Source organism: Salmo trutta, chromosome 22 (genome assembly GCF_901001165.1).
Source record: "Salmo trutta chromosome 22, fSalTru1.1, whole genome shotgun sequence".
Taxonomy (NCBI): domain Eukaryota; kingdom Metazoa; phylum Chordata; class Actinopteri; order Salmoniformes; family Salmonidae; genus Salmo; species Salmo trutta.
Genome location: NC_042978.1, coordinates 10,188,828 through 10,201,313, shown reverse-complemented (window position 1 = coordinate 10,201,313; position 12,486 = coordinate 10,188,828). Strand labels below are relative to the sequence as shown.

At 43.3% G+C, this 12,486-nt stretch overlaps 1 protein-coding gene across 2 annotated transcripts in view; it reads right to left on the bottom strand.

Moving 5' to 3' along the window:
* The window catches only part of LOC115158043 (rab GTPase-activating protein 1-like), a 170,737-nt gene that overhangs the window by 94,773 nt on the left and 63,478 nt on the right, over positions 1-12,486 (bottom strand). For both annotated transcript variants that reach the window (XM_029706521.1, XM_029706522.1), the window contains exons 12-13: positions 10,827-10,920; positions 9,632-9,782 (exon numbers count right to left, since the gene is read on the bottom strand). In XM_029706521.1, the coding sequence (XP_029562381.1) occupies positions 9,632-9,782; positions 10,827-10,920 (245 nt within the window). The remainder of the gene's footprint in view (positions 1-9,631; positions 9,783-10,826; positions 10,921-12,486) is intronic.

The following is a 12,486-nucleotide window of genomic DNA, read 5'->3' as shown; positions in this document are numbered from 1 at the left end:
CCAGAGGAGCAGAGAAGAATAAGTATGAGGGTACGGCTAAAAGCTATAAGCATTCTCACATAGGTGTTCCTTTTGTCCTTTTGTCCTTTTGTCCAGGTGGGAAAGGGCAGTGTGGAGTGCAATAGAGATTGCATCATCTGTGGATCTGTATGGGCGGTATGCAAATTGGAGTGGGTCTAGGGTTTCTGGGATAATAGTGTTGATGTCAGCCATTACCAGCCTTTCAAAGCACTTCATGGCTACGGACGTGACTGCTATGGGTCTGTAGTCATTTAGGCAGGTTGCCTTTGTGTTCTTGGGCACAGGGACTATGGTGGTCTGCTTGAAGCATGTTGGTATTAGACTCAATCAGGGACATGTTGAAAATGTCAGTGAAGACACCTGCCAGTTGGTCAGCACATGCCCGGAGCACACGTCCTGGTAATCCATCTGGCCCCGCAGCCTTGTGAATGTTGGCCTGTTTAAAGGTCTTACTCACGTCGGCTACGGAGAACGTGATCACACAGTCGTCCGGAACATCTGATGCTCTCATGCATGCCTCAGTATTGCTTGCCTCGAAGCGAGCATAGAAGTCATTTAGCTCGTCTGGTAGGCTCGTGTCACTGGGCAGCTCGCGGCTGTGCTTCCCTTTGTAGTCTGTAATAGTTTGCAAGCCCTGCCACATCCGACGAGCGTCGTAGCCGGTGTAGTATGATTCTCTCTTAGCCCTGTATTGACGCTTTGCCTGTTCGATGGTTCGTCACAGGGCATAGCGGGATTTCTTGTAAGCTTCCGAGTTAGAGTCCCGCACCTTGAAAGCGGCAGCTCTACCCTTTAGCTCAGTGCGAATGTTGCCTGTAATCCATGGCTTCTGGTTGGGGTACGTACAGTCACTGTGGGGACGACGTCCTCAATGCACTTATTGATAAAGCCAGTGACTGATGTGGTGTATTCCTCAATGTCATCGGAAGAATCCCGGAACATGTTCCAGTCTGTGATAGCAACACAGTCCTGTAGTTTAGCATCTGCTTCATCTGACCATTTTTTTATAGACCGAGTCACTGGTGCTTCCTTCTTTAATTTTTGCTTGTAAGCAGGAATCAGGAGGATAGAGTTGTGGTCGGCTTTACCAAATGGAGGACGAGGGAGAGCTTTGTACGTGTCTCTGTGTGTGGAATACAGGTGATCTAGAATTTTTTTCCCTCTGGTTGCACATTTAACATGTTGATAGAGATTTGGTAGAACTGATTTAAGTTTCCCTGCATTAAAGTCTCCAGCCACTAGGAGCGCCGCCTCTGGGTGAGTGGTTTCCTGTTTGCTTATTTCCTTATACAGCTGTCTGAGTGTGGTCTTAGTGCCGGCATCTGTCTGTGATGGTACATAAACTTGCTAATAAACTTGCTCACCGAGTCAGCGTATACATCAATGTTGTTGTCTGAGGCTATCTGGAACATATCCCAGTCCACGTGATTGAAGCAATCCTGAATCGTGGAATCCGATTCCCAAGAAACATTTGAGTTATATTTACCTTTTTTACTACCGTTTTATACAACGTTTTCTGCATCAAGCTCTTATATTATTATGTGTCAGGGAAAGCGACCAGAGGAGTTTTGGGCTTTGGCGTGTCTCCCTAATACAAACTGTAATTTCTGGGGCAGCAGCACTGAGCACAGCTTATGAAGAGCGAGAAGATCTGTTCGGCGGGGGCAATTTGTTTTACATACAGGGACTTTAATGCAACCCACTACCTTCATATACTCAACTCCCGTTCTCACAGCCCGGTAGGCTCCATTAACAGTGCACACCATGCATCCTATATCAGAAACATGCATCCTATATCCCAGATTAATGACACGTGAAAAAAAAAAACAGTTTATTGTTGCTACGGCCATTCCTTTCCCCTCTTCGCCATTGTGTTTTTTGGTGTCAAATGGCAAAACGAAGCATGAATTTCTCCGACGAGAAATCAAATCTCTTGTTTTTCAGGTTAGTGATTCTTCGGGGGGGTGAAAACAAAACATGGTGTGCACTGTTAATGGAGCCTACCGGGCTGTGAGAACGGGAGTTGAGTATATGAAGGTGGTGGGTTGCATTAAAGTCCCTGTAGTGCTTGAGGGGCTGTAAACAGGACTGCATTGTGAGGAGGGGGGGTTGGGGGCTGGTGGGTAGGGCTGTGGCCCAGTAGTGCAGCTGGCCTGGAGACACTGAGGGGGGTATTGTGAGTGACAGATACTCACTGAGCCCAAGGGCACTTCTCATGCAGAAAGGGATGACAGCTCGGGAACTGAACACAGGGGTAGGCTAGGGCTGGAACAATGACAGAGAAGACGGGGCTGAAACCCAGAGGAATTCCAGAAATGAATTTGATGGAAGAAGAAGTGTAGATTATCTATTTGAATATGTGAAATGAAAAAGAGATTTACATAACCATTTCACCTGCACAGGCTGAAAGAGTCTAATGCAAGAGACATGCAACAATTCAGAATTGCCTCTTACAGGGTTCATACACATTTTGACAGATGGAATTTCATGACTTTGAACCCAATTTTCATTACCAACAATTGGCAGCGTCTCTAAGCAAAATTGCCGTAATGTGGTACCGACACTGGGAGGCGGCTCTCTGATCCCATGTACCTCTCCTGTCGTTGAGCAAGGCACTTAACCCCCCAAAAAAGTAGTATACCTGTTAGGCAACTATATAAAACACATGTGGCCAACCCTCAAGACTGGAGAACTACTGGGTGTGCAGGCTTTTCAACAAGTCTGCTCAAACACGTCAGAGCCAGTTTATCAAGGCCCAGTTGAGCAGCTCATTTCTAAAATGTGGTTTGTTAAGAGGGGGACTGGAATAAAAGCCTGCACCCCCATTAGCTCTCCTACCTAGAGGATGGTTGACCACCCTGGATAAAAACCATTGCAACATCAAAACCTAATAAGTTTTATGCCTTTTAAAATAATTTGCTCATTCAACATATCAAAGACCAAATGGCTATCGTAGGCAACAAATATTTTTATTGAGCTGACGCAAGTCCACAAATGTTTTTCTAGTTTACTCATATTGATCTTAGCTACCTTAGAAGTGTTTACTTTGCAGACTGACTAGCATCTATTAAGTCGCAATGTCCCATACATTGGATGTCCAAATCAACTGGAAGTACAGGGCATTTGGAAAGTACACAGACCCTTTAACTTTTTCCACATTTTGTTACGTTACAGCCTTATTCTAAAATTGATTACATTGCTATTTTTCCCTCATCAATCTACACACAATACCCCATAATGACAAAGCAAAAACAGGTTTTTAGAATTTTTTGCAAATGTATTAAAAAAAAAAGAAAAAAAAAAAAAAGATTTACATAAGTATTCAGACCCTTTACTCAGTACTTTGTTGAAGCACGTTTGGCAGCGATTACAGCCTTGAGTCTTCTTGGGTATGACGCTACAAGCTTGGCACATCTGTATTTGGGGAGTTTCTCCCATTACTCTGTGCAGATCCTCTCAAGCTCTGTCAGGTTGGATGGAGAGCGTCATGGCACAGCTATTTTCAGGTCTCTCCAGAGATGTTCCATTGGATTCAAGTCCGGGCTCTGGCTGGGCCACTCAAGGACATTCAAAGACTTGTCCTGAAGCCACTCCTGCGTTGTCTTGGCTGTGTGCTTAGGGTCGTTGTCCTGCTGAAAGGTGAACCTGTGCCCCAGTCTGAGGTCCTGAGCACTCTGGAGCAGGTTTTCATCAAGGATCTCTCTATACTTTGCTCCGTTCATCTTTCCGTCGATCCTGACTAATCTCCCAGTCCCTGCCTCTTAAAAACATCCCCACAGCATGCTGCCACCACCATTCTTCACCGTAGGGATGGTGCCAGGTTTCCTCCAGACGCATTCAGGCCAAAGAATTAAATCTCGGTTTCATCAGACCAGAGAATCTCATTTCTCATGGTCTGAGAGTCTTTAAGTGCCTTTTGGCAAACTCCAAGCAGGCTGGTCATGTGCCTTTTACGGAGGATTGGCTGCCATCTGGCCACCATAAAGGCCTGATTGATGGAGTGCTGCAGATATGGTTGTCCTTCTGGAAGGATCTCCCATCGCCACAGAGGAACTCTGGAGCTCTGTCAGAGTGACCATCGGGTTCTTGGTCACCTCCCTGACCAAGGCCTTTCTCCCCCGATTGCTGTTTGGCCAGGCGGCCAGCTCTAGAAAGAGTCATGGTGGTTCCAAAGTTCTTCCATTTAAGAATGATGGAGGCCACTGTTTTGGGGGACTTTCAATACTGCAGACAATTTGTGGTACCCTTCCCCATATCTGTGCCTCGACACAATCCCGTCTCTGAGCTCTACGGACAATTCCTTCGACCTCATGGCTTGGTTTTTACTCTGACATGTACTGACCTTATATAGACAGGTGTGTGTCTTTCCAAAAAATGTCCAACTAAATTACTTTACCAGAGGTGGACTCCAATTAAGTTGTAGAAACATCTCAAGGATGATCAATGGAAACAGGATGCACCTGAGCTCAATTTCGAGTCTCATAGCAAAGGGTCTGAATATTTCAGTAAATAAGGTATCTGTTTTATATTTAGCAAAAAAAAAATCTAAAAACCTCTTTTCGCTTTGTCATTATGAGTATTGTGTGTAGACTGTTGAGGATTTTTTTTATTTAATCCATTTTAGAATAAGGCTGTAAAGTAAAAAATAAAAAAAAGTGGAAAAGGGGAAGGGGTCTGAATACTTTCCAAATGCAGTGTATCTACAAAATAAGTTTTGAAATCACATAGCCTAATCCAAAAGAAAGGCTACATCTAATCTTTATTCCTAAAATGTATGTTCACGATTTACAAATTATTATTTTGATTCACCGCTATTGAAACGAATCCCAACTAATACAATGCCGAAGTGAATCGTAAGTTTTGTCAAAAATAATTGTTTAAATGAATCATATGAATCATTTAAAAAAGTAAATCAACTTTGTATAACCGAAATACGGTTGAAATACATCTCTATCATATGTTATAGGCTAGGCATACCTGCTGCTGCAATGTCCGACTGTCTCTCTTTCCTGGAGCAAAGGCCACTCGTCTCGCACTACAGATGTGCTAGTGTCATTCCGATCCTGGCCGATATTTTGATTTTTATCTGATTGATAAAATATTTCAAAACTGTTCCTAAATAAACTACATTGACAGAAATTATTAAATTCATTTCCATGAGTTTTCCAAAACCTTTCCAGGCCTGGAAAACACCATTTAAAAATTCCATGACTTTTCCTGACCGTACGAACACTGCTCTTGGTGCAATTGAGTACAGTAACCATTTAAATAGATACGGCACCAACATTCCATCTTCATGGAATTATCTTAACACCTAATCTAGCAAGTAGTCTGTTGACCAGCGAAGTAGGCAATTTGAGAACTGTTTATTTATTTAGCATTTTAGGATTAGCATTTTTGAGACCAATCAATAATAGCTTAGCTCTGTCACCCTCCAAACCAATTTGCGGCAATGTGATAGTCGAAATGGGACAAATTAATACAGCCTGCCAAAGTTAATCATGAATAATATCTTATTACCATAGTAACAAAAAAATGATAAATTAGTTCAAAGAGCAGCAAAGTCAAGCCAGTATCTGGGAGCATCACATTAGAAGGGTCAAAACCAGACAAACAGAATATGGGCACGGAAGAGCATCACAAGCAGAACGAACTCAAATCCAAGCATGTTTCCATGGCAGCTCATCCCAGTGTACATTTGTACAGCATTGTCTGTGGGTTAGCACGCGTGGGTGTCTGATTAATTCTAGTCCAAACTCTACGCTGCTGATGCTACCTTTGATTGCAGAGACTCACTAAATGCCACTGCAAAGCAAGCTGGAGTGCGGCCCAAATATGACATAAAAATGGAGCTGAAGCACCTTGAGAAAGACAAAGACCCCTCATCGAAGATTTAATTACATCCTTCAGAAAGACTGAACTGTTGTTCATTGCGGGCCTGAGTGGAAGAGAATGCATTAGTGGGATCCAGGTGAGACTTGACAGCGGCACAGCCTCTGAAGAGAGCGATTTTACCCCTGAGACTGGGACAGTCTGTCTGTACCAACTGTGGTTTGAGCTGCAGAATACATTTTTCATACAGGCTCTTTAGAGAAAATAAAAAAAATCAGTATAGTGCATCCCTGCAATTGTAAAAAGAGTAATTATCAAATATTCTTCTCATAGTACATTTGAGATATAAATAGGCCTAGTGAGCAAATCATTGAAATATTGATAATGATGTCAATTTAAGTTTTGTGAATCGTGAAATACCTGACAATCACAAAGACGAAAAATCAATCTTCATTCTGGCAAAACAATCATTTCTTTCCACAGACATCAGTGACTTCCAATCTCAGAGACAGGCCAACACCATTTTTCGAGACTTCCAATTTGAACCTCCAGCCAACTTTTGTCATTGGTTTTGATTGATCCCGACAGAGGAACTCTAACTGTAATGTGAATTGGCAGCACTACAGTGTAAGTGCCTTTCTGAGGAGCAGACTCCAAATAGCTTTCAACCTTTTTTAAGCCATGGTTCAAAATGTTGTGAAAAATCTACGTTTCACACTTTCTCCCAATAAAGTGCCACACAGACTGGGAACTGAGTTATTTGCAATTTAGCAATAATCTGAAGACCGACACCTAGGAAGAGTGTGTGCGTGTGTGAATGCGTGCAGACTACATGTAATGTTAAAAAGTGAAGAGGGTATGACACTTAACCATATCAAAACTGGTATCCAGGAGTTAGGCTACCAGGGAACCACACAAAACAAAAAATACTTTATGTTCTGAGAAAACGCTCGTTTAAAATGACATTCAGCCAAGTACATTTTTTTTTAAATAAATAAATAAATAAGAGCACAAAAGTTAAAAATTTAAACGTGAATTCTTGCAGAGCAAAAGGCATGATTTGTCTGTCTTGGCACCCCAGACACCTGAGTATTAGCTTTGATTAAGTCAACGGCACCTTGTCGGATAACGTTTCTTATACTGTACACGTCCTACCAAAAACATTCACTCTGAGCCTCAAAAAAATGACTCTAAAATACACAAGAGCAGAGAACAGCCCTGTCTCCTCCCAAGAAATCCCTTTTCCTGCAGTACACACCCAACCCAGTGTCGTCTTGTCTAGCGTCACGTGCAATTATGAGTCACTGTCAATTATGAGTGTCACCGTCAGAAAGCAGAGTGAAATGTGCCCTGATTTATACCCCCATAACCAGCCGCGGCACAATTACTTGGGATTCAATCAGCATTAGAATCATCATTGAGGGGAGATCGGCCCATTAATAACGCAGACACCAAGCCCTACGACACTACGCCTCCCCCCCCGGGGATTTTAGCTGGCTATTAATAGCACCGGCCACCCAGTCTATCAATACATCCAATAAGGAAGGGAGCCCACTCAAAGAACCAGGATATTCTCTGTCACATAACCTTCCTTACGTAAGCTAGTGTTGTGGTATATTTAGCAGCTCATCTGGACTGCTGCAATTTTCTGCCTCCATGGGAGGCAAGGTGGCTGGGGACAGACAGACAGACAGACAGACAGACAGACAGACAGACAGACAGACAGACAGACAGACAGACAGAACACTCTGGGTTAAAGACGCAAGGCGAGGGTAAATTTACACCGGCAGGCAAGCGACGACGACAGCCCAGCATAAATACATGTCAAAGGAGAAGCCTGTTCCGTTTCATTCGGCTTTAAAAAAAATAAATTGTGCCCCATGCGCGAGCGGTAACCTTTAGTTTATGGATCCATTTTCCCGCTCTCTTCAATCCCTCTATTTCAGGCAAATGATCACTGAGTGCGTTGTATTTTAAGACCCTCTCCTGAAAGGAATGAGTATTGTTTTATACATAAAAGTGAGGGGCTGTCGCCTAGTTATCCTCCTCACACGTCCCTCATGCAAAAAAAAACACCAATATATTAGTCACTTGGAATTAGCTCTAAGGTAGTAAAAATCATGGCTGCTCCAAAATAGATTTTGTGCCATGATCTACCAGCCGATGGATAAGAGACTAGGCAGAGACCCGTCAAGGTGGAATGAATTGGGGCTGTGGGTAAGCCTGGTTAGGGGTTATGTGGGTGTATCTGTCAGACAGACTACAGAGAATGATGCTTCACATTAGTTGTGGCATTTTAGTGCCAGGACAACAGTGGGGCTGATAGGATTAGCCTCTCTGTCTGACACATGGTCTCCACACACCCCACACTGGGTGATAGAACCGTGATCTGTGTAGTAAAAGGAGGTCACCCACTGACTGGGCTACTGCCTAGTAGCACACATATTAAGGTCAGGATGCCAGAGATCCACTACTGTACATCTCTGAAGGCCGGAGAAATAAACGTGTAACTAATATCGCTGCTGTTCCGCTACATACTATAAATACATTTTGTACTTGTGCAGCGAGAGATTGAAAATGTTATATTTATCTTAAGCTAATAGTCAACTTAATTGTATTTCAATTCTAGCGTTCAGACAGTCCTACATTTGAGTTGGACCCTTTTCTAAAGTCCCAGATTTGATGCTCTATACAGGTTGTTGTCAGACACTCAAATCCGAGTGTCCCAATGGCCCTTCCCTATCCCCTTGTCAAACCAAATCCCCAAAAGTATTATTTAACCACGAGGATTGTTAAATTGTGCCAGAGTCAACAATAGTGCCTTTTTACTGTGGGAAAATTCCTGCCATCACCCATACTTGGCATCAGAGCCAGCATACCTCCAAGAGCAACATAAGAGAATTAGCTAAAGGCACAACAACTGTGCTCGCTGTGGGATCAGACCATCCACATTCAAGTTGAACTGAAATGATCTGGCAAACTCAAGTTGAATTTAAACGATAATTCAAGATGCACTGAAACAATCTGGCAAATTCAAGTTGAACTGAAATTACCTTGACGATGAGATGCTTCTGATGTTTCAATGCTGTTTCTATGTCAATCATGTCATTGTGAAGCCAATGACACATTTCCAAATTGTGTGGACCATGAAGTTTTTCCCAATTCTATAACGCAAGGCTCTTTACGGAGCTAATTTACTGGCCAGTTGTGACAGTCCTTCAGTCTCTCCAGGGGAACGAGGGACAACTGCAAGGTGGCACCTACTGTAATAGTTATGAGATAGATTCCCTGCAGGGCACGTTGATGCAAATCATTACTACACTTTCACGACCCCAAGTTGAAGAGCATGTTTTTCACACCAACGTCTTTAAGGATTGTCTCAATCTCTGCACTCGAAATTACGATTTGCATGATGGTTATACAGTACACGTACTTGACTAACTTGTGTTCATTTCTGCAACACTTACATTTTCATTACAGCCAACATGCGACCATTTTGAAGGCAACTTCTCAACCTTTACACTTCAGACAACAGAACTGGAGAGTACATTCAAATACATGTGGGAATCACTAATCGTGTGCGAGTGCGTGTCTTTAAGCATGTGATTCATTGAGCACGGCATGTGTGTGTGAGTGAGGTGTTAGTGTATCGGTGAAAATCTTTGTGCGTGAGATTATGTCGATAAATAGGTGTGTGCTTGTGTGTGTCTCATCGTGTGTGTGTGTCTCATCGTGTGTGTGTATCAGTGCGCACGCATGTGTGTCTTTCTCTCCTTACCTTGGTGATGAGGATGCGGTATTTCTCCAGCAGGGCTTGGTCACTTTGGCAGCCTGAGAGGAGCTGCCAGACCTCAGCCCTGAGGGCCTCGGGGACCCCAGGCTTCACCAGCGCCGTCAGGCCCTTAGGCCGCACAGACAGGTTCCCATGCCTGACACACACGCGCGCGCGCGCACACACACACACACACACACACACACACACACACACACACACACACACACACACACACACACACACACACACACACACACACACACACACACACACACACACACACACACACACACACACACACACACACACACACACACACACACAGAGGTAGTTAAGAATCTGATATATATGAAGAAATACTGTTTGTTAGCTATTTAATGTTAGTCAAAACCTTTTGCTAAACTTTTATGTTTGCAGGACTACTTGTAGTACCTGGAAACAAGGTCACAATGCTTTGATTGGCGATTCAGTCTGAGTTCCATTCCCAACCAACTGATTCTTGTGTATTTTAACGTATACAAGGCCAAACCCATGTCAGTCAGAGCTGGTCTAGCCTGCTTTGGTGTGTATTGTTCATAACTGAGATTCCAGTTTATTTTATTATTAAAACAGCAATTCAAACAGCAATTCTTATCAGGGTAAGGCCATCGACAGTACAGGCATGGGCGGGGATATCCATTATCTATGTTGCGTTCCTGGATCTGTTTTTATGAGGACTGAAATGGAGGCCCCTTGAAATAACGTTTTTAATGTGACCACACATACCAAAGCAATGTGTGGTTATGCAAACAAAGTCACATTATCAGAAAATGTATACATTGAATGCGTTTCGTTCAAATAATCAAGCAGTTCTCTACAGCTTTCTGTTAGACTTGCATTTAGTCTCTTGTGAGATACACCTACGGTTAGTTACAAAGCATAGGGAGAAGAAAATGACGTGTATATGACAGTCGCATAAAGAGTGTTGTTGTACATCAACAACGGATGAATCTCAGTGAAAGGAGCAGCCACATGGTACATACAGTATGACTTATATTGTCACGCATATGAAGGCTTTATGAACTCTACATATCGCTACTGTAGGTAAAGTGTGCCCATGCATGCATGCAATCCATCATCATCCTCCTCCTCCTCAATTCAATGATTCCATACATTTTCATGTGGTCATCATGACTGCCACACTCCCTGTGAGTCTTACCATCTGTTGAGGATTCCACCCCAGGACTCCAGAATCTTCTCAGGGCAGTCTTTGGACACATCACCGGTCCCACTGGAGATCTCGCTGTCACTATCTGCCGGAGACACAAGGACTGGAGTTTAATATCAGAGGCCAGTTTGTCATCTCTGGCTCATCAGGAACAACCAGTCTTGTATTGAGAGGTTTGTGAACAATATTGAATGCATATGCTATTAAATCAGGGTTTGAATTACAGCAGGGATAGGGGGTTCTGGGGCCACTGTATAACAACGTGAAATATCAAAATGAGCCCCAACCACAATCGTCAAAGATAACAATGTGGGGCACCCCCTAAAGACTTTGGACATTTCAAGAGAGTCAATGTATCATTTCAACACTGCTATTATTGTTAAACTAACAATTAGATGTATCCATTTCTAATTTGAAATCCAAATTGAAATGGAAGTCATCAAGCAGTTTGTAGAAGAATGATCTAATGTGAAACCGCTACATTAGTACAGTGTTAAGCCAGAGCTGCAGTCCCCTGGGCTGCTGTGAACTGGGCTGCCTACTGCTCTCCTCTCATAATGGAGCTCTGATTCCCAATAACAGCTGAGAGAAGTACCCTTATTCGCGTTTTAAAAAACACACACAGACGTTCGTCTGGCTCACACACTCGAGCGCGATGAGGTCTGAAGCGGACCTGGCTGTCTCCGCATGGAGCAGGGTGATTGGCTACAAAGGAAAAAGCATCATGCGGTGCCTTTCCGAAGGTATTCACACCCTTGACTTTATCCACATTTTGTTGTGTTACAAAGTAGGATTAAAATAGATTTCATTGTAATTTTCTTGTCAACGAGCTACACAGAATACTCTAATGTCAAAGTGGAAAGAGGGGAAAAAAATGTTTTTGCATTATCATTGGAAAATAAAACACATGAATAACCTTTGGCACAAATACAGCTGTGATTCTTTCTAGATAAGTCAAAGCGCTTTGCACACCTGGATTGTCCAATATTTGCCCGTTATTATTCAAAAGAAATATTCAAAATCTGTCAAATTGGTCAACTCTAGACAGCCATTTAAGTGTTGCCATTGATTTTCAAGCAGATTCAAGTCAAAACTGTAACTAGGTCAGGAACATTCAATGTCGTCTTGGTAAGCAACTCCAGTGTATATTTGGCCTTGAGTTTTAGGTTATTGTTCTGGTGAAAGGTGGATTTGTCTTCCGGTACGGGCGCAGCGGTCTAAGGCACTGCATCTCAGTGCTAGCTGTGCTACTAGAGATTCTGGGTTTGAGTTCAGGCTGTGTCGCAGCCGGCCGCGACCGGGAGACCCATGGGGCGGCGCACAATTGGCCCAGCGTCGTCCAGGTTAGGGGAGGGTTTGGCCGGCAGAGATGTCCTTGTCCCATTGCGTACTAGCGACTCCTGCGCAGTGCACGCTGACATGGTCACCAGGTGTACGGTGTTTCCTCCGACACATTGGTGTCGCTGGCTTCCGTGTTAAGTGAGCATTGTGTCAAGAAGCAGTGCGGCTTGGTTGGGTTGTGTATCGAAGGACACACGGCTCTTTTGCCACTTTTGCCTCATTTTTTGCAGTATTACTTTATCGCCTTATTGCAAACATTATGTTTTTGAATATTTGTATTATGTAAAGGCTTTCTTCTTTACACTCTGTC